The sequence below is a fragment of the Pomacea canaliculata genome, linkage group LG4, assembly GCF_003073045.1.
Source record: "Pomacea canaliculata isolate SZHN2017 linkage group LG4, ASM307304v1, whole genome shotgun sequence".
Classification (NCBI taxonomy): domain Eukaryota; kingdom Metazoa; phylum Mollusca; class Gastropoda; order Architaenioglossa; family Ampullariidae; genus Pomacea; species Pomacea canaliculata.
In genome coordinates, this window is record NC_037593.1 from 6,006,310 (window position 1) to 6,033,333 (window position 27,024).

The 27,024-nt window shown below is 35.7% G+C and overlaps 1 protein-coding gene and 1 long non-coding RNA gene across 4 annotated transcripts; one reads left to right on the forward strand and one right to left on the reverse strand.

The window, feature by feature from the left end:
- The first annotated feature begins 600 nt into the window (after positions 1-600).
- On the forward strand, positions 601-13,914 carry LOC112563275. The gene is made up of 2 exons (XR_003099000.1): positions 601-1,022; positions 11,300-13,914. It is a non-coding gene; the product is annotated as an uncharacterized LOC112563275 (long non-coding RNA).
- LOC112563271 (ribosomal protein S6 kinase beta-1-like) lies at positions 1,351-25,626 on the reverse strand. 3 transcript variants are annotated; one of them, XM_025237114.1, is made up of 18 exons: positions 25,369-25,622; positions 22,714-22,739; positions 21,947-22,064; positions 21,000-21,068; positions 20,655-20,726; positions 20,295-20,428; positions 19,933-20,033; positions 19,549-19,639; positions 19,285-19,375; positions 18,816-18,857; positions 18,571-18,636; positions 18,254-18,316; positions 17,600-17,677; positions 16,784-16,891; positions 16,570-16,664; positions 14,855-14,977; positions 8,229-8,270; positions 1,351-6,223 (listed from the first exon to the last, which is right to left on the reverse strand). In XM_025237114.1, exons 1-18 carry the CDS (start codon positions 25,462-25,464, stop codon positions 6,217-6,219), a joined length of 1,422 nt encoding a protein of 473 aa, XP_025092899.1. In that variant the 5' UTR covers positions 25,465-25,622; the 3' UTR covers positions 1,351-6,216. The 3 variants fall into 3 exon arrangements, with proteins under 3 accessions (XP_025092899.1, XP_025092900.1, XP_025092898.1); XM_025237115.1 differs by lacking the exon at positions 8,229-8,270 and having other exon boundaries at positions 25,369-25,623; XM_025237113.1 differs by lacking the exons at positions 1,351-6,223; positions 8,229-8,270 and having other exon boundaries at positions 14,127-14,977; positions 25,369-25,626.
- Positions 25,627-27,024: the final 1,398 nt, after the last annotated feature.

Genomic DNA, 27,024 nt, shown 5'->3' on the forward strand with positions numbered 1-27,024 from the left:
TGGTAAAAATTTCAGACCCCTAGGACGCTGAGAAGGGGGGGGGGATTAATCGATTATAAAAATTCCACCGACACACACACACAGTGAGTTAAGTAGAAGTGAGTAAAAAGGAGGCGGTAAACAAAAACAGCTACATGTATAAGGGAAAACACAGTACATGTAGTTACAAGACTCAACAAGTAATAGGTGAGAATAATATTAATAGAATAAGGTCTTCGAGATTCTGTCAGAATGTACCGTTCCACTAAATGAAACGTTTGGCAAAGAACTCGATCGTCTATCCTCATGAAACTTGTAAACAATATTTAATTTCGTTGAAATTGCATCAAACCGTCTGAGCAGTCGTCGTTTTTGGCAACAGTTTCTGCAAAGTGAAGTTGAGAAAAATCCATAGAAGTGCTATAGAAGAAAAATCTACAGAAGTGCAAGAATTCTTTATTGCTGGCGGGCACATATACAATCGCTGCACACCTGTGGCAGAGCGCAAGACAATAGAAATTTCTCTCTCTCTCACTATAACACAATGCAATACGATCGCCAAGGCTCCATAAACAGGTCTTAAGGTAGGCATTACATGAATTATATCTGCCACAAGCCGAGTCACGAGACGTGTTTACCTGAGATAGCGGGCACCTGCCTGACTATCACATGATATATTATGTTCACCCTCTTCGATATACAGTTTTGAATCTTTGCTGCAGCATAGAACCAAAAACCTTCAGAGACACAGGTTCTGGACATTAAGTGCCCTTCTTTAGATTAATGGGTATTTTCAGCAGACGGCAAGTCGTGAATGCGGGTCTGTGCACGACTCCACCTCCTTACATAACTGCGATTTAAAACATAAAAGGACACCGCATTCCTGCTTGTACAGATACCCTTAGTAATGACTGAAGAACATGAAATCTTTGATGTACCAACTGTTCGCCCTCTTCTGCAGTTTAGAACGCCTGTTGGTGAAGTTGGCGATGAAAACTACAAGTACACCGGAGATGAGGAATTGCCTAGCAGCACTTTTACAAGTGAGTATATGTAAAGTCACAGTCGGCACGTGAATATCATGGGGTGGAGAGAGAGAAGTCTGTTGATTTTTATGTTGCTGATTTACTAGATGTGTGGCACTGAAAACTAAAGCAACGATAAAGAACACAGAAAATGATCATTGAAAGTTTAGTCTACGCAAACTACACAAAATTCACCAGTCTGTCATTACCACAAACGTTTAGGCAATAGTTTCTTTCATGTGGCATTAATCTTAAAACAATATTTTTCCACTGCTCATCCCCCCCGCCCGAAAAAAACCCACAATTTTTGACTTTATATCTCAAATATCCAGACAGAAGGCAAACGTCAATTGCAAAAACAAGTTTATTTCTGATGTGGAGTTTTAGCTGTTAAAGAGAGTTTACAGAATCATGTCAGTCCACTTACCATGAAAGCATGGCATCATTCTTTCTCTCAGGCACACAGTATAATTTAAACCGACATCCAAATCACATACAAATGTTTATCTCAAGTTTTTCAAGTAAGCAATAAATCAGATTTAAGGAGATCAAAAATAGTTGTATCATGATAAGATTGTGCAGAATCCTCTTCTCCTTCCCTGTTGTCTGCAATCAGTTATGAAACATTTTTCTTTTGTTCCATATTAATAGGAGAGAAATTACAGAACCGACGGTCCGGTTCATAAATTGTAAAATTATGGCACAAAAAAAAAAACAATATAAAAATCAGGGAAATAAAGAAACCAATTCAGGAGAATTAAGGGGCTTTTTTTGTTTTTGTTTGTACAATGATATTCTACTATTGTTTCAGGGATGACCCAAAATGCAATCAAGCATAAACTTTTTGCTAAACTATGAAAATATGATGGCTGCTATATATTCTCCTGGCAGAGACAATTGAGATTGTTGGGTTAGGATCTCGCCATTACATTAACATATAATCTTGCCTTCCAGACTACTTTTCTGGAAAAATGATAATTTGAAAAAACACTCATTTGCTGAGGGAAGGAAATAGGAGTATGGAAACAAGAGGTATAACGTTGGGTTTTCTGGGATGTGAAGTATTGAATCTGACCGGGTATCTGCACTATATGTGCTAAGGTTTTTTCATCATAGGTGCATGATGTACATAAAAACAATCCTTTATAACTTCAACGCACTTTGATTAAACATAATAACAATGCAAGGACAATATCAAGCATTTGTAATCTTAATAAAATGAAAAGTGAAATCAGAAAAAATATGCAAGGTGACATTTTTTATACTAACAAATACTTCAACATAAATTACTGAAATAAAGGGAACAATCTGCATTGATTTTATACACCTTTTTATACTTGGCAAGCTGGTTTCTGCAAATAAGCATATTTGAAAATAATAGATTTAAAAAAATGTTCAAAGTGAGGTCTTACCCATTATTACGCGTTGACAACAATGTCATAAGAAAAAAATTCTCAATTCATTAAGCAGCACAAGTATTAGCATTACATGCTTATTAAAGCATTTTTTTTGCATGAGCTTTTTCAATATATCTGATTCCAAGCATGTGACAACATTTTAAGCAGTGTACAAGTATTATGGGTTCTAAGTACTTGAATGAACAGCATGTTTCTAATATCACAGCATGATATTTGCCTGCCCACAAGCACCTCAGTGGACACTGTATTTTTTTTACGAGTGTAGTTTTAATTACATTGCACTCCACACAGAACTTCCTATCTGTATCACCTGGAAGTGATGAAATTTGAAGTGAATTTATGTGCTAGCAGCACAATTTGTTTGATGGTCTGTAAACCCAAGACAACTCAAAACCTTTGAGTTTTGTCATCTCACAAAGCTTTAAATTAAAAAAAAGAAGAAAGAAAAACAGAAACGTGGCAATTAGGCCAAAAAAATAGTGTGCATTATTTCCAACCTGTCAATAATGTAACATTCATAAAACCATCCTCTCTCTCCTGAGTCTGAGTAATCTTAAAAAATTTCAGATAATTTTTGCTAAAACTGCTCGTGACTTTTTCTCTTATTTTTTTAGTCATCCCAGAATTCAGTTCAAAAAATGCTCTTTCATTTTTGTAAACCCTCCCTGTTCCGTGTGTGTGTTTTCATGCACGTGCCAAGTCTCCATACATTTATTTGTTTTGGCCTTTGTCATATCCCTAAACATTTCATGGTGAATGTAGGACAGACTTGAGCATATATCAGGTACACATTCTCAGTGACTGTCACTCTCATTCATCATCTGCTCACCAACATGAATGATTAGAATAGGACATTTTACAGATTAAAACATCTGAAAAAGGCTAAGTGCTTGGCACATATTTTAGACCTCAAATGTAAGGGCCTATCTGTGGAATATACTTGAAATGTACATGCTCCAGATATCTACATTATATATGTACTACATTTGGGTATCTTTGTAAAATTAGTGGGATTGAACATCCATCAAAGTTAAATTATTCAAAATTTTTAAAACATTTATTAATTATTAATGATTATTAACAGGATTAATATGGAAATGATTATTCCTATTCTTAATGTCTATCTACTTTCCTCAACTCTTAAAGTGTGATACACTTATGAAAGCCATCCCGTTCCTAACTTTTGTTTTTCTCTTTCACAGAGAATGTTAACTGCTTTTTAAGTACACTTTTATTTTTGCAGCATAAACAACAGAATCTAACTTCGTAATAGCCCACATTTTTCTTTTAAAGTTAAGATGTGATGCAGTTATTAACTGAAAATAAATGCACACATAGTAAATAATATGAAAATTAAAAATAAACCATTAACCATTTGCTAACATGACAAATTACATGTGTTATTTTAACATGAGACATCTTAAAGAGCTTTAAAGTTATTTGCAGGACACCTCAGCACATTTCAACATGTGCATGTCACTAAGAACTGCCAAAGGTAATAATATTACGTTACTTTTATAGACTTCCTACGAAAGGTGAATATATTGATGATAAAAATATCAGAAGTATAAAAAAAAATTTTTTTACATAGAAAAAGTATCTTTCATCTTTTATCTCCCCTCTGAAAGTGTCACTGGTGTTTTCCTGCAACTCTTTCCCCTTGATAATGACTGAAAATATCTTCGGCATGCTGAATGCAAGCACACCTGGAGGATGCAGCAAATACATCTTAATTTTTAACATGCTGCTTCCCTTCATGGATATGACACTACAGTAGTGAGTGATTAGCTGGGGTTCTGCAAAGGTGATTTCCCCCTCAAGAACAGCATTATGTACACACATAATTCTAATTTTCTAATTTTGATTTGCTATGCAAAACTCTCCATGTAAAGCTTATTGGATATACATAAAGAGAGGTAAAACCTCAACTGCTAAAATTTCTAAATAATCAGCTGTCTTTATCATGAGAGCATCTGACAACTGCAATCAACAAAGCCATACAGAATCATTATCTCATGCAGAAACTTTTGCCTTTAAGATAAGCATGACTAGAACTTGGATTAAAAAACTTCTGCAATTAGTTGCAACCAAAGACTTTTTCCATGGTAATGAAATCCATGACAAATTTGAATGAGATGATTATTTTTAGAAACTGTCTTGAAATAAAGAAATGGTGACATAAGAAATATGAAATGTTTATATATATATAACAGTTACATGAAACTTTCATTTTTAATCTTCAATGAAAACATCTCACTAAAAAAAGTTCTATAAAATGATGCAAATGTATGCATGTTCAGATCCTGAGTTGAAGGCATGGACCACACTTCCTACAAAAGGCCTTTTGAAACTGTGGTGGAGAATAAAAGCAGATGGGAAGACTTGATCTGATGTTAGATTAAGGAAAAAAGTATAAAAAAAAAATTCTTCTGAGTACCATCTAAAATCTCTGCCACTAAAGCAGGTTTGAAACAAAATGAACATATAATTGAAGCCAGTGGTAGGCTTCTCAAAGAACTTGAAGCAGAGAGAAATCTGCATCAATGAAAACAGTCACATTAAAGAAAAGCCACAAACGACATGTAAATATATCCACAAGCAGCTATAAAGAGCTATCGCTTAAAATACTCTTTTCCTTAGATAATAATAATATGTACTCAGAGCGACGTGCTTGTGGTACTTCTGTACTTACAGGAAAGGAATGATAGTTTCGCTGACACTAAGTATGACGACCAAATCTCTACATCCAGTCTACACCTAAACTCCATCATAAAAGCCATGCACGATACAAATATACCTCATTGCAACTTTGATACATGATCCCTAGGGATCATCAAAAAGTTGCCACATCTTCAGTGTGCAGCTTTGGTTGCACGTTGTGAAGATGACAATGTAAACAAATTCAGCACATAAGCAAGATATGGCCACTTTGAGACTGCGTACCTGTATTACCATTTTTAAACAAAATTCACGAATCATTGAAACCACAATATCAATAAAAGAAATGCAATAGAACAAAAAAGACAAGACATAAGAGAAAAACCTACAGAAAAACAGGTAAAGTGACCGGTGGTCACAAACTGCGAGTGGTTTACAGTATCTAAGGCATGATGTGGAATGTGGATTCCTAGTTCCCTTTAAGATAAAGTATCGCCACTTACTGCAAAACATTTCTTGATGCAGCAACTCCCTTACTCTCAAAAGAGGTGTAATGCTTACAAAACTGAAATTTTGTTCACCTTTACATCTTAAATTTTTGCCATCCATCTAAATAAAATGCACAATGAAAGCCTTCAGCTGCTGGCATTTTTCAAATGGTGTTCACAGGCATGTGCACAAAGCCATAACATTTTGAAATTTTATCAACAACTGCCACTTTCTGATCACTCCTGAGACTAGTATTTTTTTTTTAACAGTGAAAAACATTTGATTTAACCAGGTGTTCTAACATGCCCTAAGTTACAGTTACTATGTTACTGATTAAGGCATGCTTTCCCAAAACAATAACTACAGTCCATTTCTAGATGACAATGGCATACACAAAATGAGACCAAATATTAATGAGAAACAACTAAAAAGCTATAAAAGATATCATGCTGGCTTTGTGAGTAAAAGAGGATGAACATAAAAAGTAATTTCCACTCATCAACAAGCCCCCTAAGATGAAGATGTTTGAAACCATGTCCACAATGTGAACATGTAAGAATCTTGATACATTTAAAAATCCAAAGACCAATCTGCGAAGTTGTGAAGTCCTGTGACCTCGGGTTAGAAATGTTGCACTGGTCCCATCTTCAAGGTCTACAACAAAGAAAGATTAACAAAAATTCTTCTACCTGCTCTTTGGCCTCTCTCACACACACCCAAGAATGCAAATCTGAAGCAGCTAAAAAGCTCATGCAACTCTTACAAAACTGCAAGCATGTGAAAGAATTTTGAAATAGCCCTGAATATCTCTGAAATGGGACTCCAGACCTTTTTTTAATATTTAAAACATTTTAAATAAGTGGGTATGTGCACATGAGCAAACAAATTTTTTTCCACACCTACAGATATGTTGCATAATAGTGCATTTACTCTCAATATACATTTCCATGGTCTTCCCCTCACCTCCCCCAAAAGCTAAAAATGATTTATAAAATTCTATTACAGCTTATTCTTAAGTGTTCTATTTGATTTGTTTTTGAAAAACAGAATTAGGAATACATTGGTGAAGAGACGGTAGAGATGCTGACTTGAATGTTCAAATACTTAGAAGAGTACACCAAAATTTCATGACAGAGGGGACCACAAACGTCTGGATAGTTCCCTATAGCCTCCCAGTTAACTGAGAACACTTTGTGCATACACACTACCACTTCTGTGATAACAGTTCAATAGACAAGGAAGTCTAGAGACATTTTATTCATCCAGAACAATACTATATTTTGGCTACATGAAGTTCAGTGCAAGACTATGTACACAAATATGCAGCCCTGATTCCTGTTTTTGCAGAATTTCAAACAAGCCTTCACGGGCAAGTATAAAAAGAAAAGACATGCACTATGGTATTGGCATTAAAAGGTAAACATACAAAAGCACTGTCTTCTTGAACACTGACAATGCATGATTAGCACACTAAGCTTAATTTTAGCATCAACACATAGTGCTATTGCTATCAATAACTGTTAATACTTAGTCTTATTGCCATCAGTACCTATTAATACTTAAAAAGCAGTGTCCATATGAGAGATGGTAGTTGTAAAGTAAACATCAAAATTAAAATTTTACGAAAGCCCAAAGCAAACTACCACTAAAGAGTAATACAAAAAGCATTAACAAGCTTAGTTGATTTTTTTTTTAAAGTACACGATATTACTAGTCATAATCAAGGGTAGAATTTCTGGCCTGTTCTTTGTAGTCTACATTGGTATTTGGTATGAATTCGATAGAATTTTGTCACTGCAATGGATGCTAACTCTTCACTTTGGACACAGCTTCAAACTGCCAAAGTTCAAACCTAGCTTCAGCCATACATAAATGCACTTTTCATTTGTTACTTATCATATTAGAGCTTTAACCCAAGGTAAGTTGGAAAAAGCATCCCTTAGTCTTAGGACAAAGCTAACTATAAAACTTATCATGCAACCACAGAATAATACATTCTGCTAAAATCAACTGATTGTTTTAATGGGAAAGAAAATCTGATGCTATGTCTTATATGAAGTCATTATTTCTTGGGTAAAGTAAGCGGAGGAAGATTTGCTCTGCTAGAACCAAAATATCTCAAATGAATTTAATGGTTAAACATTAAAACTTTCAAAGTTTATTCTTCTTAAAAACTAAATGACTAAAACAACGTTTTAGAGTTAAAGAGAATGCTTAGCAATAGCCCAGGTCAAATGGTCTAAATCAACTACATGCAAAAAAATTTGCTTAGCCAAAAAATAAAAAAAAAGGCACTGCTGTATATGTAAAACAAAAAAACTACTGCCAGCTGCAACCTGCAACACTTCTAGAATTATACAGTTTTCTTTTAAAGCCACACAAGAAAGCTGACTACAATAAGTGGGGAGTGTTTGGGAAAATGGCAAAAAAAATTTTTAAATCGTGCATTTTTTACTGACAACAATGGGCACACTTTTTTGCCTCACATGGATTCCTACTGCGCAATAAACAACCCACAGCACATCCAAATTCTAGGTATGCATACCACTTATTAGTGCTACAAATTTTAAAAACTCAGTTTTTTAAAAATAAGGAAAACAAAACAAAAAAAACTACAACATCAATCATTGTTCCTTCAAACCCTGCGCAACAAACTTACCGCTTAAATAGCCAACCAGACTTTTTCACTTTTTTGGGCAACCTGAAATCATGAATAATGACACTAGTGACTCCTGATTTTGTTTCTTACCAATTTTCTCAATTTTTCTTGATGGTGCAAACATTCCTATATTTGTGTGGTGACTTTTTATGTCAGCTTCAGCAAATTCAAATAATCCATAATTAATCTCAGAACATATCTGATCATATTCAAAAGCACAAGTGCATCTAGAAATGTGTAAATATTCCCAATAAAAACCACACTGTTTCAAACGAATATACTTCATTGGAACAAAGAAAAAAATGAAAGCTATCTTGACAAAACATAACACCACCTCCAAACAAACACAGCATTAAAACCCTGCTTTGAAAACAAAAGCCAAAATTAAAAAAAAAAATTTCCCGAAATGCAACAGAGCATCATAAACTCCCAAGAAACAGCTTTTAAGGCCCTGAACGAGATGAACAAAGGCAGGCAGACAGCCAGATTACACAAGCATGAAAAAAAGCAAGTGCATCAGAATGTATAAATTACTGGGAAAAAATGCAAAGTTTGTATTGTAGCCTATCAAAAACAATTTCAATTATAATTTTTTTATGTCAAAAAGCCACTCCTGACTTACTATGTTGCTTTTAAAATGCTATTTAGCTTTATTTTTAAGCACTCTCCAATGTGAGGACATTTATAGCGTTTCTGTATGGTTTCAAGTTGCAACTGGCTTCAGGTAGGTTCTTTGCCGACTGCAAAAAAATTCCCTTTCTGTAGGGCTGGTAAGACAAGATCTCCCTCCACTCATCCACAAGTTCATCGTTTGTAAGGTTGTTTTCTTCCTATCAAAACATTCCTGAAATCTGAAAATCACGCCCTCTTTTCCCACAATACTTTGTTACCACAAGCATGCAAGTACACAAACCAAGATTCGCTGGCTGGACTTTACAATCCTTAGTCTACTTCTCTCTTTTTAATATATAACTTTGTCTTTACTTGGGTTCAAAATATGAACATGATGAGAAAAAGCAGAAAGCATACAGGTGCACTGGATTTTACATTTGCTGAAGCCGGTTTCAAATGTGGTTCCCATGCAAACACCACACTAACCACATGCTTCAAATACATTGTTAATGCAATAGTCATGCATAAGGGTTACATTGCACATGCAAATGCCACAATAATGAGGCACCCATTCATTAGACACATTGGTACGAAATTCTTTGTTTTAATCTCTGATCACTACTTATTTTCAGAATGCTGCTACTTTCAATAACTTTTCTCATCAGAAATCCCTTTGTTTTACATTTACTGATAATTGGAATCACCTCCTCCCCTGAAAAACAAGCCAGCAGCCCCATCATCACTTTTTTTATTTTCTGCAGCCAGTTAGATGGCTATAAGAACAGCGATGAGTAAAGACAATCCACGGTCAGACTTCCTGTATTTTGATAGCAGGGGTGGTTTCAACAGCTTCCTATTATGCTTCTGTTTACCATGCATCAAGAAAAGCCGATAAATGGCAATGGTGAATCTTCAAGTGTAGAAGAAATAATAACAGTTCCAAGAGACCAATCAACAGAACAATCCATAATTTCCACACCTGCAAGCCCAATTCTGGTGTTATCTTCCCTCTGTACAAGTGCCAAAGTGATAAGAAGTTTTACAAAAAATAGAAACACTCAAACCAAAAAATATTGAGAAAACTTCAAACTTTCCTTCCAAATAAGATATATAGATATATTCCTGCTTGACAAGGAGTATAATACCCTTAAGCACAATGAGCAGCATGTGGAATAAAAACAGTAGCACAGACAATAAACTACAAAAACTAAAGGGAGGAGGGGTAATAGTACAGAGAGGTAAAGACAACAAGCTACTGGAGATCTTCATGAAAAAAGTAGGTCTCAAGGCAAGCCTTGAAAGTTAAGGTGGTCACTGCATGTAGCCATAAAGAAAAGCATTCCAGACAATGAAGTCAGATTACAAAAAAGAGTGGCAACCGATTTTGGTTTGTCTGACATACAGGAAGTCCACAAGAAAACTTCCATAACCAATATTTTTTATGTATTTACACACATAAAGAGGAAACCCTAAAATTTAACAGCAGAACAGCTGGGTTTGGGCTTGGTTTTACTCATTTTAAACTGACTCATTCTACACCTATTTTGTACCCACTGCAGTCTTATTTTTAAATCGCAAAGCAAACATACACATACAAGCAAAAATATGGCTCATACAATGCTTTTCTCAAAATAATCCTTTTAAATTTTGAAGAAAAATACAAAAAAAACCCCCATGTTTTCCTTTTTTAAAAATACTATGAACTTTTATGAACATTTATTTTTGATAAACTGTCTGAAAGTCACAAGACATAAAATTTATGTTAAAGGCTGAACTTTTAGCTTAAGTGAAACAGAATTGTACAACCCGAGAGGGAGGTAAGGAGCACATGCAGTTCTAGTGACCATAATGCTCATTCTTCACTAGTTGCTTCCACCTGTCCCAACATGTACCCTAACCTCACTCCATCGGATTAAATTCTCTGCTTTAACCTGTAGCCCTGATCAACATTATCCCAGGTACCAACAGCAAATCATTAAAAACCAGTCATTCTGACACACAGGAAACCATTAATGTTGACACCAGCAAATTACTAATCATACCATATAGAAAGCTATATGGAGTTTTTCAGCTACTTCAATGCAGTCATTTCTCTCAAAAATGTTGAGCACACACATATCTTGTGTGGGTCATGCTAAAATCACTTCTCTTACAATGCATGTGCACACACAGAGTTTATGTTAAACTTCCTTCATGTCAGCGGGGAAAACTTCTGTAAACTGATCCCTAGGTGACCCAAACCCAAACAGTCCTAACCCTGACCCAAAGACGAACTCAGCAGTGACAGAGAATGTAGCACAAGCAAGAACAATGTAAGAGTGCATCCCTTTTTAAGTGCCACTCTACTGCTTGCATTTACAGATTTAGGGGAATGAGATGGGCAAACCTTCATTTATCTGAAGGCAAGCTTTTTTTTTCTCTCTCTCACTTGCTACACTACCTTCCTCAATCTTCCACAGGTGCCCACCCAACAGTTGGGTCAACTGAGAGAAGCATGCTACCTCAACGGGGACCAAACTAGAGCAAGTGTCTACCCTTTCTGGTTTGGATCCTGTTGCTGTGACTACCTGGCTATTCATTACCTTGATGTAGTCAACAGCAATGTGATGCATGTTTTATAAAGTGACAAGAATGCTAAATGCAACACACTGATAAATTCTTAAAAATGGTGAAAGTGAATTGCGAGATACTTGAAGCCATTAACTCCAGAAGTCATTTTTAAAGAACATGGCTTTGTCATCAAACGGACAGTAATGACCAAGGCTTTGGGAACTGAGCATGACTTTTATTTATTTCTTTCTCTATTGAACTCTTTGGAAGACATTTAAATTTTATAACATCAAGATCTTGGTCCCAATTATACATATGTACATAAACTTTAATGTTACAACCATACATGTCCTCAAGATTTCATGATAATAGGATTACAGAAATAAGTGAAGTTTGATTTCAAACCCAACGCCAACAACATCGGGGGAGACAGAAGCAGAACAGGCACACATCAGAAATAGTTCTTAATTTAGCACCCAACAGTATTCGATATAATCTCAGATTAGCAATTTATTTTTTTTTCCTACATTAACTTGATCGTAAGAGATGCAAAACACTTCATGAAAAAGCTTGACGAAGCAAAGTAAACAAAATTAAAATTTTTCTACGAGATACAGCAGCTAAAGAGTTATTTTTATTATTTTCCCTCAAGAGTATATGTTTATTTTAATATTTATTTTGTTCATTTCACTCCAAACAATAGTGGTTTTTTAGCTTCTGCAAATGACAAATGAATAAGACATTCTGATTCGGAGCTGCAGACAGCATTCTCAAGAAAAGCAAAGGAACTGGCACCTGTGCGACAGCTGCAAGAGTATTAACTACACTAGTGGCAGGGTACAGCAGAAGGAATATACAGATAAATGTACAGTGTGATCAGCACAGGAATAAATAACAGTTCCACAGTATTTTACACAGAAACAGCTGTTGCATCCACATAGACTTCAAAAGACATAAATTAACACCCTTTTATTCTACATACATAAAACTGGCAAACAGCTCCCCAAGTTGACAGGAGACAATGCAGATCATGATCAAACATGTCAATGTGTTTCCAAACTCAACGGTTCATAAAACACAATAATTATAAATAAGCAAAATCACAGTTTATATTATTCAGCTCATGGCTGTGAGCAGGACATCAATGTATTGTGAATGCCTCTAATCAGGCATCCTCAATTCACTGAAAAATATTGGCAAATGCATGCACATTGGGTAAAGGAATTACTGCAGTTTAGAGATCTAAGATAAGTTTATGATCAAGGTGTTGGTTTTTGTATATGTCTGTGTGTGTGTGGGTGATGGTGGGGGCAGAGGAGCGAGGAGTTAAGGTAGGAAAGCATCTCCCACACACATTGCAACAAAAGCAGCATTTTGCAGTGACCTTAAGAGATGACCAGGGAAGTGATGACTGAGTACTGATCATCATCTAAACCTTTTTTTTTCCTTTTAAAACATTCATGTGTAAAAGTACGCAAAATGAGAATTTCACCTACTGTCTGCAGAGAATACTGGAGTTTTGAAAACTTTTTTAATGAAACTATGAAACTTCAAATGGAAACCAGGAAAGAAATCAATAATGATAGCGAATAAAAATCCAACAATAACAACAGCAGACAGTTGATGTTTCACCTGCCATTTGAGGAAAGACGATGGTAACTGTTTACTGTCAATATAGTTGTCTCTAATGACAAGAATGGCATTTTTATGAGCTTTTTAATTTTCTATGGAACCTAAAGTGTTTCTGCTAAAACTGTTCTCAAGTGGTACTAAATAAATGTTTAAACCTTGTAAGATCTGTGACCGACTTCTACAAGCCAAGCTGGGCATTCCAAGGTGGTCTGTAGAAATGTGAACAGACTAACAAAAAATATGGTCCAGTCAGCCAATTTTTCATTAACTGGCCATCAGCTACTTGATGAGAACTAAAGAACAAAGTGGCACATAAAAATCTGCCCTGTTTACCTCTCTAATCTCTTACCTGTCTAATCTAGACAAATCTAGGCAATACATTCAGTTCTGCTGCTTTTACACATCATACACACATGCTGCTAAACAACTGGAAGTAACCCTTTGATTTAATTCTAAAATGGTACTCTTACTCACTTTTCACATCCCATATAATGAAATCCTTAAAAATACCTTTAGTAGCCTAAAGTATGTGTCCCTAAAATCTGTACATTTGCTGAGCAAGCAATACAGCCTGAATGTGAAAGTATGGTGAAAATCCTGATATTTTTGAGCTGAGCATCTCATGCTCAAATTACACCTCTGCAATACAAAATTATCCAATGTTGCAAGGTGCATAATTCATGTTGCTGCAGACGAGGTGAACCTCTAGATACACCTCAAAGAATCAAGCCACCTAAAGATGCATAAATAGGTCTGATACAAGATAAAAATGGGATGTCAAATCATGCTGTTGAGTATTTACCACCAGAAATGAGTGCTCTTAAAGCAACTCACAGGATGTGATAAATTTCATGAAGCCAAAGGGCTGCTGTGGGATGCTGGAAGATAAAAATCTTAAGTCACTGGCTTACTAAGGTATCACAGTGGAGGGTAGCAGGCTCAATGTTTTCAATGCAGTCTTCCACAAAACTATTTTATGCAGGCTCTCTCCCCCTCACCCTTTCATTTCCACCGCTTCAATTTATCAGAAGAGCCTAAAAATACTGTAATGAAGTTTTTAACAGACACAACACACTGCATGCAAGAACGAAGGACATGTAAATGTCATAGCTGAAGACTAGTTTATTTTTTTCATGTTAAAATGAAAGCTGCAACACTCGTGTGATGCCTGATGCAGTGAAAGACTTTATATGGCTGGTTCACTATGGAAAAAAATAAAAAATAAAAAATACTCTTTAGCAAAAGGATTATGCCTGTGGCATCACAGATGGATTTCGCTCACTATTCAAGTAGTGTGTAAAAGCTGAAATCAACATGGTTGCAAAGGCTCCATAGTTCTCACTTTCTCATGCGACCTTTGTTGGAGTCTCTGTCTGTAGACTGACCCAGACATGCTGTCAGGTGCAACATACTTTGGTCCAGATGCTTGCACACCCCTTCCACCACCATGCATGCATCTAGGTGAATGTCTTCGCTGTGGAATGGCTATAGCACTAGATGAAACCACGGAACTCTGGCTGTTAACCCAGCTACTTCTGAAGGACTCATGACCTAAAGGGATCTGATGCCTTGCCTGCTGAGTATTTCTAGAAATGTCAGGTCTGGAACTTAAATTCATTAAAGGAACCTTTAAAGAGCTGTTCATATACAGTTCGGGAGAAGAATGGACTTGGTGTATTCGATGAGGAGTACCTGCTGGTTGAGATGGCTTGAACCTATGACTAACATTAACACCATCATGGAATGGGTCTTTCCAATGGTGCATGCTTGCTATGCCACTAAAATGTAAAGGATCAGGAAGGTTTGGTTCAAAGGATGAAGAAGAATGTGACCTGGCCGGCAGGCACCCTGCAGAGGTAGTGTCCATCTCTTCAAAGTCACCCGTGTGGCCGTTGATGTGACTGTTGGGAGCTCTTCCCATGCTGGAGTAACCTTCCATAATAGCAATGCCTGGCCTGACAACATAACAACAAGCAAGGGTTAATGTCTCAAGCCTCATCTGAAAGCTTTAAGTGAGAGATGCCGAGAACAAGTCTTTAAACCAATAACTAGGGGATGGGAAAGTGTTTTTAAAATTTAAACAGAATATCATGAGTTGTAAAGTTTTAATCTTCTTTAAAAAATAGCAGCGCAAAAGATGCAAAACTTCATGGAAACACATGAGAAGGTTATTTGAAAGTATCACTTTCTCACTCATTCTTTGAAACAAGGAAAAATAAAACAAATTGAAAATTTAGAGGAAGTTACTCTTGCTTAAACATCCAAACTCCAACACACCAGAATCCATCGATTCTTTAAAAAGTTGGTAATTTTCTGATGGACTAAGTCTTTAGAAGCAGTTGTCAGCAAAGTATCTTCAAGACAACTGAGGTATTGATTCATGTCTCAGTCATTACACTGGAACTTGAAAAACTGCACCATACATCCAAAGTGGTGTGGGCGTCAAAAGGTAGGTGGCATCTGCTGATCTTTGTCACTGTCATGTGCATCCTCGTTATGTGATGATGTATACTGTCATCACTTTTCAGAACATTCTCACCAATTTCAATACCATGTAGCATTAAAGGTAACATCTGATGGAAGAGGTCTCAGAGACACTTGGTGAAAAAATATCCTATTGTTGGCATTTGAAGAAAATGCAACCAGGGATAAATCACTCTTAACTGAGCATTTCCACATCATGGAAATTTGAATTAACCCCAGACACCAAAGTTTGCTTCTCTGGTCAGCTGCAGGCAATGTGGATGAGGAAGGAATGGGGGAGGGGGAAAATTGGGTTTTTTATGCTGAGCCAGCAGCTAAGACTATATCACAGCAACCAGCCCTGCAAACAGATGTCACATGCAGAGAAAAAACAGTGTGCCCAAGACGAGAGAATGAGTATGAGGAGCTTCTGCACATGCTTCTAGTAAATGGTCATTATGGTTTTGGTGATACCAATGGAGGACAGCAGTGCAGTTCCACCCTAATGTTCTGTAGCAAAGTAGTAGGTTGTGTATGGGCAGATCAGTTGCTGGCCATAAGGATAATCTTTCAAAATCTTATGCTTTATTCAGCTGGGTCATTCAAGCTTTTCTGTTCACTTCATAGTTGCAGGAGAAAAACATTGTTTGTTGTATTGAAATTCATTAGATCAAGTTTTTTCTTTTTTTAAATGTTGAACTCTATGAGAATCTGCCAGGATTTTGGAAAAAATTTGTTCTGTTGAAAAAATAATTTGTTAATTTGAAATTGTTACATGAAGATTCTACATGGGAGAGCAATACTTCATCAAATTTGTGAAGTATCACGAGTTGGTTTTCTCCCCTTGTTTGAGAAATCTTTAAAGCAAGTAGGCCATGCATGACAGCCTTTAACCTAAAATCAAGTAAAATATTATTAATGATCATAGCACTCAGGAATGCTAAATTCTGCTTTATTTTAAAAGTCAAAAGCTTTCCAAGATACTGCAGTCTGTTTACCCTCACATTTCTTCAGTATGAAGTTCACCTGCAGAGAAATTCATGTGCACACACACATATGTATGCACATTTGAAAAATTACTTACCGATGATGACCCCTGTGTTTACGAGGAGAGCGTGGCTCTAACCAGTTTGATGCTTTCATGTCTTCAAGGATAGATGGAGCAACATAGGTAAAACCCTGAAAACAAAAAGAGAACATGATTGCCTACATGCGTATAACTTTTAAGTATGTTCTTTGCACATAAAATATTACTTGCCACACAAAATTTTATTTTACTAACAGAAAATACACATTACCTGAAAGACCCTGTTCACGCTGTCACTGAGGACTGTATCATCAGGAGAATCAACTGGTGTCTGTCTGGTAAACTTTATGTCAAACTGACTTGTGTCTTCTTCACTGGTCTGCAAGAACCAAAAAAAGCAAAACTATAAAGACATTTACACACTGGGCTGGTAGCTAGTTTTCTCAATTTTAAGAATAAAAGATTATGATTATGTGGTGAAAGGTTAGTTTTACACATTTTTTTTCCAAATGGCCTCATCTTCACTTTTGAAAGAGTTTGCTAGCTTGTTGGTTTAAACAGCGAAACAAAATGAACTAGTTATCTGGTTTAGTGTAAGCAATAATAATAATAAGATATTTAGAAAGCCCACATTCTTGCTACAGCAAAGGTACACATGAACTAGCATACCCCAACTACCACACACACCTACATTATGGGAGGAAAAAAAGGCAAGTTTAAAGAAACATCAAAGTTTAAACAAACATGTTATGCAATTGATATGCTTTGTTATTCAAAACATGTCAGCATGGTGCTCTATTTTTACAAGGCCAACTGCTTTATCATGACATAACCTTAGGTAAACATCAATTTGAATTACCCTCCATGCCTACCCTAAACAGTGCTTAGCATCAATTCATACACACAATTAAATGTAATCAATTGTGCTGATTCAAAATGCATCTGAGCAACGACAGATTGATTTTGAGTTCACATTGGCATCATGTCAAGTTAATCCAATTATGCAGTTGTGAAAGGCATGCAGCATTTTTTCCCCCCAACAAGCCCTGAGCTGCCATGTTTTAATTCTCTTAAATGAAATTCTTACCACATCTGGCTTGTATGGTGGTTCTATTTGCCTTAAGGCTAGTTTAGTCCAGTTAATCTGCCTGAAAAAAGGATGTGCCTGTAAAGATAAAGATTATTTTTAGAGGCATGTCAATATAAAAGAACTGCTATACATGGATTAACAGCACATTTTGCATTTTTGACAACCCCCTCCCCTCAAAAAATCCATTTTAAACAAACAAGCAATAGATTAAAACTAAAGAATGAATAATGTGACATCACAAGGGTAAATACATGTCTATAATACCACAAATTTAGATTGCATTAAGTAAAACAACCAAATCTTAAAACTGTTTAAATGTACTCATCATGACATGAAAATGGCTTATATGGCTGGCCAGATAGTAATGCAAGTCTCAGCTGGTAACTCAGATTAACTTATTGTTACTATGCAAACTTTTCTTCTCCAGTGATGTTGCCATGATAGCAAAATTCTTTAACCCATTTGTCACCTGCCACATCTAACCTCTTTTATCTAGCTCAGAACTCCAGTTTCAGAATGGTGTGAGCATTTACTACTGGCTAGTGGGCGGAATTACGGTCAGCACAAACATTTTCTACTCAATAACTATTGACCACTCTGGGGAAAGTAAAAGTCTTATATTTCAGCACACTTTGATGGAACAATGTTAACCTTGATAGGTTCACTATCATCAGGACCACCACCGAGTCGCTCTCCAGGATTTTTTTTCAGCAGCTGAAAAATAAATTTTCCAGAATGATACAAACCCCACTGGAAGACAATCAATGGCCATACTTCTTCAAGCATAAGCATTTAAAGAACAGGACACAACAGATTCACAAAAAAATGTTTTAAGTCTTTGCCAGAACAGCTATTTAAGCTTACATTGGGACAACATTTGATCTAATAGGTTATTCAATAAAATAAGTGAAGCTTGAAATAAGAGTTTGTTAGTCATATGCATTACTAAAAGACTAAATGTCAGTTACCTTCCTTATTAAACTCTTGGCTTCTGTTGACAGGTATGGGGGTAGACTCAATTTTCCTTTCAGAATCTGAAATAAATTTAATTTAGTGTGATTTGTTCCATTCACAGCAGGCTCAGAGGCTCTGGTGCAATCTTCATTCACCATGACCATAAGTGATAAATTTTAGAAAACTTTTTGACTGAAAAGTCAGAATGTCATCTTCAACTGAATACAAAAGGAACAAAAAATGTAATGTAATATCTTACTTTATCTATAGTTTTCTTTCTGTTTTCAGCAGTAAATGGAGGCTGGAAATAAAAACATTCTTGGAATAATTCATCACATTAACTTACACAAAAGTAAAAAGAATGCAGTTTTTTTAAATATGAATGATGCTTCTCCAGCACACATATTTTCTATCTCATTAAAAATATAATCTATGACATAAGGCATTTGCACTATTCCTTTATCAAGAATTTGCTGAACACATTTCTGCCCCTTACCCTCCATCGCCACCCCTAAAATATCAGAACAATTTAAACAGTTCTGCAATTTTCAACCAGACTAAAGGCTTGGGCAGTCACTTCATCAAATAGCTGTTTGACCCAGCTAAAACTCCTGGAGCTATAAATCCACACTTGTTTTTGATTTGCTCTATTACAAGTTACTTGAAGTAGTGCTAATAAACAATGTCTACTTCTTTCTGTTAAAAGACATCATCAAGTCAAAACTCACTGATCCTGTCTGCATATCATACATCAGAGCCCCAAGACTCCACCAGTCAACTGCTTTTCCATGACCATTGCGTGTTAAGATTTCTGGAGCCCTGCAAAACGCAGAGTTTATTTCTCAACAGGTTTAACAAGTTTAAACTTTTACATTTTACTAATTGTATAAAAATAATGAGTTTTATTGTACAACTATATCTGTTTGTTGAAACTTTTGAAAAATTACAGAGAATTTCACTGCTTAAAATCTGGTTTTAACACATTTACTCACATATATTCGATTGTGCCGCAGAAGGTGTGAGTCAAAGAACCTTCTCCAATGGCTTCCTTGCACAGACCAAAGTCTGTCAGCTTTACATGGCCTGAAATAAATTTCCGTTCTAGAAAATAACAGTAATAATAAACTAAGTGTACGAAAAATAACCTACTTTGGGTAGCTTCTTTAACACATCCTTTTCATCCACACAACATGATCACTATCCTTGAATACAATCGCTGGAAATAAAAAGAGCTGCAGGTTTAATACTGATGGAAACTATTTCAATATACTGCCAAATGTTTTACATTCACATAAGTGAAACATAAAACTTGCATTTACTACAATAGTAAAGCAAAAAATAATAATAACAACAAATAACAATAATGATAATAATACCTGCTTTATCAAGAAGAACATTTTCTGGTTTGAGATCTCTGTAGATAATTCCTTGGCTATGAAGATGTTCTATGGCGAGAACAATCTCAGCTATGTAAAAACTATGCATTAAAAAAAAAAACCCAGTAATTAACAAGGTTTAAAACTGACAGCAACATCTGTAAAGAGCATTATTTTAAATCAGTTTTAGACATTATGCATTGAATCAAATAAAAACTCAAAATTCCAAAGTAAAACTGTAGAACTTAAAGCTTCTATGTAAATAAAAGATTATAAAAAATGCAAACATACTAAATCCATAAACATTATTATTTGTAGGCTATTTTCCATTTGCAATTTTTCTAGATTCTGTTTCAACTGACCAGGCAGCATCCTCCATCAAAATGCCCTCTGTATCAAGTCGTGTGAACAGCTCCCCTCCAGGCAAGTATTCTAGAATTAAGTACAGTTTACCATCTGTCTGGAATGCATACTTCAGCTCCACAATGAAAGGATGCTGTAAAAAGAACATTTCTATTTTGGCTACACATAACTTGAAAAATCTAGATCAGGACAAACTACAGTAGCTTAAGTTGATTTTGCATAGTCATTATAATTAATACTTGTACTCCTATCTATTCCACTTTTGTTATTATTGATGTTTTGAAAATGCTTGAACTTCATGCATGGATGAATAGCAAAAGTCAGGGCCCCAGTGCTATGTGTAAAGGCATATAACTTACCTTTACTCCCTCCAGTATATTCCGCTCTGCTCGGGTGTGTGCAGCATCTTTAGCATTTCTTGCAATGGTTGCCTAGTAATGTTGAGAAACAGAGATGATATAATCTACAAAAACAATTTTACACAAATTAATCTTACTTTATGAACTCCTTTATAAAGAATATTTTCATACATTTGGCAGACAAAAGTTTGTTAAAGAAAAAAACTTACTTAAGCAGAGATATATTATGCTCATTGCAAGGTTAACAAAATTAAGTAAAGGATAAAATCAAATACAAATAACGAGACCTGAACAGACAGAAGAAATAATATAATGAAAATGAAATAAAGTTAAATAAGCACACACCTTCTTCAAAACCTTCATTGCAAAGATTTTTCCACTATCTTGACCTGTTAGCTTCCGAACTTGCATGACCTGCAAAGAGGGTTACCAGGGAACAGTAATTAATAAATGCTAATTCTGTTTTATCTCACCTCTCAAAGTGTAAATGCTAGTTCTGTTTTATTCCACCTCTCCAAGTGCTTCAAAGTCTGTACGACACTGTCCCTCCTCCACTATGACCCAAACAGCAGTTAGTACACCAACCTTCATTTGCTTTTACCCCTCAGAAATCAACTTTTTCAACCAACAATGCAGCTTATTTTATGAAATCTTATATCAGAAACAGACACAAAGTAAATCTAAGTGTTGAAAGGGCAGCAAGTGATTTTCCATGAAATTTCAGGAAAAAGACAATAAACTGTATAAACTATTTATGTTACAGAGTAACACGACAAACTTAAAAAAAATTATACTGGTAATTCTAAGAAAGAGACATTGTTTCTCAGCAGCTAAATTACTAGAATAATTGCTGCCTTTATGGTTTTGTCAAGTTACTAACATAGTCAAGAGGAAAAAAGTTTCCATTAAAAGATTCCATTAAATCAGAGCAGGGATACATTTTCACACAGCATTCCTGACTTTTGATATATCCCCTATGTGAAGAACTATTTCGCTCGCTAAAAGTAATTTTTGTTAACTTATTGACAGTTATGTGACCATGAAGGATTCTTGACATGAAAATAAATGACTGTTTGTAATGCCCTCACAACAGATGTGTGTCACAATTACATACAGTATTCCGATTTCCTTATAGGGGCATTAACTTTTTACTGCAATGATATAAACTGATTATTTTTGTAAGTGAATCAACCCCTAACAAAGACTATTTCTCCACTTGCAACTTTTGCAGGGGATTCTCTCAAGAGCATGCACATGTACACAAACGAAGAAGCAAACAGAAAGATGCCTACTTTGCCATAACCACCTCTGCCTAATGTCTTCAGGAGTTCAAAGTCCTGAGGTTTAACCTTCTCCTGAAAAGGGTTGACTGTCTGTGCCGAGATCTCCACTGTCTCCATTTCTGATGGCCTGTGACACAATCAATTAAAGCTTGTTTTTCTATGAAAAAAAGAGATCACTTCAGACATTAAGCCTTTAAGATAAATGTCTGAGGAAATAAGTACGAGTACTCATATTGATGACTGCTTGATGATCTTTGTAAGGATGGAGAAAACAGAGCTAAAAAGTAAAATTAAGAAGAATTCCATCCTCAAGAATGCCTTATCTCAATCCAATATTATTCTTACTGTCTCACATTTCCTTCTCTCTCTTTCTCTGTGTGTGCATGCACACACTCATTCTACAAACAGTGAGAGGGAGAGTAGTAGTTAAAATACTGAATGCCCAAGCAAACTGTCTAAACAGAAATAGTATACACTATTGAACCAAGAGATTTTCAAGCACACATATGAAGAAAGACACCTAAAAGATACCAAAATCCACGAAATTCAGACAAGAGTTTTCACTCACGCCTAATAATAATATTTTTAGAACTTCTGAAAGATTAAAAACTATAAATATATTCAACAATGCTTGAAATTAATAACCTATTATTTTTATTTAAAAATAAAAAGACAAAACTGCAAATATTTGCCTTAAAGCAAATATTTTTGTAGTCTTGTTTTGCCTACCAGAATAACCCCCAACAAACATAATCAAGAAATAAACATCAACTTACTCAGCAGCATCTTCAACACCTGTGGGCTGCAACAGATCAACAGATCTATATGTTGCAATATACATCATGATATTAAGTTCTAAAAAAACAAACAAGGAATTAACTAAATTACTTAAAGGAGTGTTATTTAGAGATAAACTATTTGTTTAATGAATTTCTCTTATTAAAAACTTATTAAATCAAAACCAAGTATTCTTTTAAACATTTCATGGTCAGTCTGCTTCAAGTGATGAATCATGTTGAAAATTAGAATGCCATATGAGATGAAAGATATGTGTAACCAAAAGCTGCTCCCAGCATACACATTTCATTAAAATAATTGTAATCCAGGTTGCAAATACTCCTTTCCACACCACAGACCCAGTCATAGTACAGATCTCCGGAAGGCCTACTTGAAAACTCAAAATGAGTTCACAAGCCAATGGAAAAGAAGCAGCGCAAATCCAGTGATATAATAGTTTCAAGACATTAAGCTGTTCATCGTCCTTCATGAGTGGCAAAACTAAACACTTTTATTTCAGTGAAAAAAACTGTTGAAACACTGCAAACAGTCTTCAGCAGAAAATCATTTGTATCATCAACAGTTAACTGTTAATTTCTTCCTTCTTTAAACCAATTTTCAGTTAAATTTCTTGGATTATTCATATAGATTTAATGACTTTTGTTCTTGCTTTTACATTTGCTAAATTATTTGAATGCCAAGGTCTTAGTGACCTCAGCAGTTACCTGATAGTAAACAGTTATGACGGTTTCTTACATCTGGTCCTTGGCATGTGTCTAAAGAAAGTAATGTTAACATCAGAATGAAACACGCGCATTTAAGGTGCCAATTTATCTTTACCTTTTAAATAAAATGTGGAAAAACAGTAATAAAAATTAGTATAAACCAAGCAGCACTGGTTTCATTGCTTTGTGGATTAAAAATTACATTAAAGTACTGCTTACAACAAAAAATTTCAGGCCAAACCAATCCTTGAAATTTAAATCCTTCTTTTCAGTTATTGCTGCCACTCTTGGGTAATTACGTAGATAGATGATCTATATATAAATGGTCTTAGTAATTTACTGGATTTATGTATATCACAAACATGTACACATCTGAATAAATGAAGTATTTCCAACCTATTCCAAAGTGGAATGCATGGCATCCTGCATTCATTAATTTACAATATCAGATATCAGTTATTTTTAAAAAGTTTAGGAAAAGGCGGTTAAAAGATTCTTGTATGATGGCACAGATCGGCACTGCCTGGTCTGACGAAAATTTATTGTGACGATCACCTATACAAGGGATGGGAAACAGCCAGCACATATACAGCCTGTGAAATCCTTTGATCTGGCCTGCCAAGACAATCACAGATTTCAGTAAATCTATAGGCTTTATTTATAGCAACATATATGTATATTATGTAAATAACAAATTTTGAAGGACAATCAAGGAGCGCCCATTAGGAGATAGACAAGACACATAGTTTATTTCTTCACTGCACAACTACAGACAAAAAACTGTCCATCAGAAAAAGTTTTGTTACTACAAAAGTGTATTTTACAGACTTCATTCTGCATTCAGTTGATTCTGCAGAATATATTTTGTGATAATTTTTAAGTAGATCATTTTGCATGGCTCACAAATGATGTTATGAATATTACAATGTCCCTTGGAGGAAAAAAGGTTACCCACTCAAGATCTTCATGATGCTGGTGACAGATTTTTCTCTAAATACTGCACCATAGAATAGAACAAGAACTGACCAGCAAGATGTCTAATAAGGAGGGCATCATTATTCTTTGTGATAAATTGACAAGACAGCTAATTTCATATCTGCTTATTGTACTTGATGTATTCTTGTGAAAAATCTTTGTGCTATTTGTTCATCTGAAGATACTCAGTAATGTAGCACTGTTGTGAGGGTGGTGTTGTCCAACATCTTTAATACACATTGCAAAAAGCGGCATACAACACTGAGAATAAAAGGGAAGGTGGGTTGCCAGTTCACAAATAAACTTTTCATATCTACAACTTTGTTACCAGTTAGTGAGTGAACATTTTTAAACACAATTAAGGTAATTTTTGCAAACTAAGCAGTAACATAATATTCGTTCTCGCAAGTATTTTAATAGTCTTTTAGGTAGATTGAACATCATTGTCTTGAAGTTCTTGTCCTAATTCTCTATCTCACCTTACCACTAGTCTTTAAAAAAGTCAAAATATAAAACTGCCAAAGTCGTTTTGAACATACGCCCTGATTAATGATGGAATGATCACTAACATGGCGAAACAGAATTTTTCATTTCACCCATTTGTTTCTCGAGGTCGACAGAGACAAGACATAACAAATGTTTTTTAAAAAATACAATATGGCCTGATAAGTTACTAAGTTATCCTGACTGTCTGCGGGGTTTATAATAAGCTAAAAATATCCTTTCATTCTACTCAAAGGGTCGCATGTCGTTCAGAATGAGAATGGAAAGACGGAGAAACAAAGGTTACTAGTATTTCAGGAAATTAGATCCTTGGCAGCTTCTGTCGGATACATTTACACTCAAAGGTAACGTGGCCTTTCTGAAAACAGTTTTAGATCATTAACAATGACAGTAATGAAGATGAGAGATGAAAGAATGACCCACGAGTTGGCGAGTGAAGAGATTCCATACCTGATATTCGTCAGGATCGTGAAACTCTTCGTCGGACAATTCATCTTCGCATGAGTTTGTTTCGTGAAGTTCTAAGTCGAACACACCCGCCATCATTCAAACTTGAGTCGTCCCTCGGCTTCATACACCTGCTGAGTAGTCTTTTTATTATTATTATAAAAAAGGATGAAAGAACAGGTAAGAGCTACCACCCTACCGGTCACAGGCTGTATCCCGCAGGCCCTCATGCAATCGAGGGATTCCGTGTGACGTCTTACCATGTGATCAACTACTTCCGTCGATATTGACCAATAGCAGGAGTTGTCTCGATCCTTTCTCGATGCTTTGCATATTGGGTTCGCTCCTGGGAATCCCTTGTGCGGTGTCAGCGATAGACCCTGGCGAGCGATGGTTAGCTACGGAATGACAATCAATTATACGCATAGATACGCGCCTCATATACTCGTATTCATTTTCAAGTTTGTATTTTGCCGCAAAGCCACAAAACTATGTAAAACAAAGCAGAGCACTGGTTCCCGATTCACTTTGATCCAGGAGCCGACATTTTGGATTATAGTGGACTTTTGCGGTATTACTATTTATTCCTAAGAATACAGTTTATAGGAAACACGTTGTAAGTGCTGATCGACAGCACACGTAGCAAAATTCACTAAAACCACCCCCATGTGTGATGAAAGAAAAAAATCTGTCATATATATATATTGCTGATCAATATGCATTTTGATTTCATCGCTCACCATCGAGGAAGAAAGGGGGAAAATTTGCAGTAGGAGCTTATACGATGTGCTCCAGTGTTTGACCAGTCCGGTTTTATTTCCAATTTCTGTACACTAGACGTTACCGAAATATTGCACAGCAAGCTCCAGAAATAAATTTAAGCCGTCATCTGTTAAGAAAATGATATTATTATATAAGTTGGCACACTATGTGTGCACGTGCATGCATATTGTAATGAACAGTTTATGTATATAGAACCTGGTGCAATATAAAAATCATTACCATATCATAGATAGCGGAGATCTATATACGGTATTGTGATTTGGGTAAGCAAAATTCTTTTACTGTCAACCAGGTACAACAAATCAAAAATTAATCGTTGACCTTCCAAGTGACTCATTTAGGAATCAACATTTTTTTTAAGCCAGAGTATCCAAGTTATGGACTTAACCTGATGCACAAAGTAAACCTATATCCATATATATATCGTTTCTACAGAAAGGTCGTACACGTGTGGTTGGTGTGTTTAGCCTATTTAGTAGGATTAAAGTGCTTCCACCTTGCCCCGATTTCGCACTATGGGAGTGGGGGGATGGTGGAGGAAACCGGAGAAAGTGTTTTTGGTCTGTATTTTTCACTTAGTAGAGTATGTTCGTTGTACCCTTAGTAAGACATCAGGGGTGGTTCTCAACTACAAAATCTGCGCAGATTAGATTTTCACCCCATTTAAGACCTTTTGTGAGATGCAACTGGAGGAGGCGCGCGGGAGAGCAATCAATTTTTCTCATCCAGTGTCAGAAAATAGGACAGACGCGTGCTTCACCGCGTTCTTTATCTCGCCGTCACTCAAAACATTGTCTTCTTCCTCTCCTGTTGCCCGAAATGAGTTGTCACCCTCTCGAAGTCGACAATGGTAGAGTACAAGTGTTTCACTCACTA

Coding starts and splice junctions, on each gene's coding strand:
- LOC112563271 (XM_025237113.1), bottom strand. CDS start 25,464: ATGATGGCGGGTGTGTTCGACTTAGAACTTCACGAAACAAACTCATGC. Junction 22,740..25,368: donor ACGATCCTGACGAATATCAG/GTATGGAATCTC, acceptor GATCTGTTGCAG/CCCACAGGTGTTGAAGATGC. Junction 16,665..16,783: donor GCGTGAACAGGGTCTTTCAG/GTAATGTGTATT, acceptor TTTTGTTTTCAG/GGTTTTACCTATGTTGCTCC.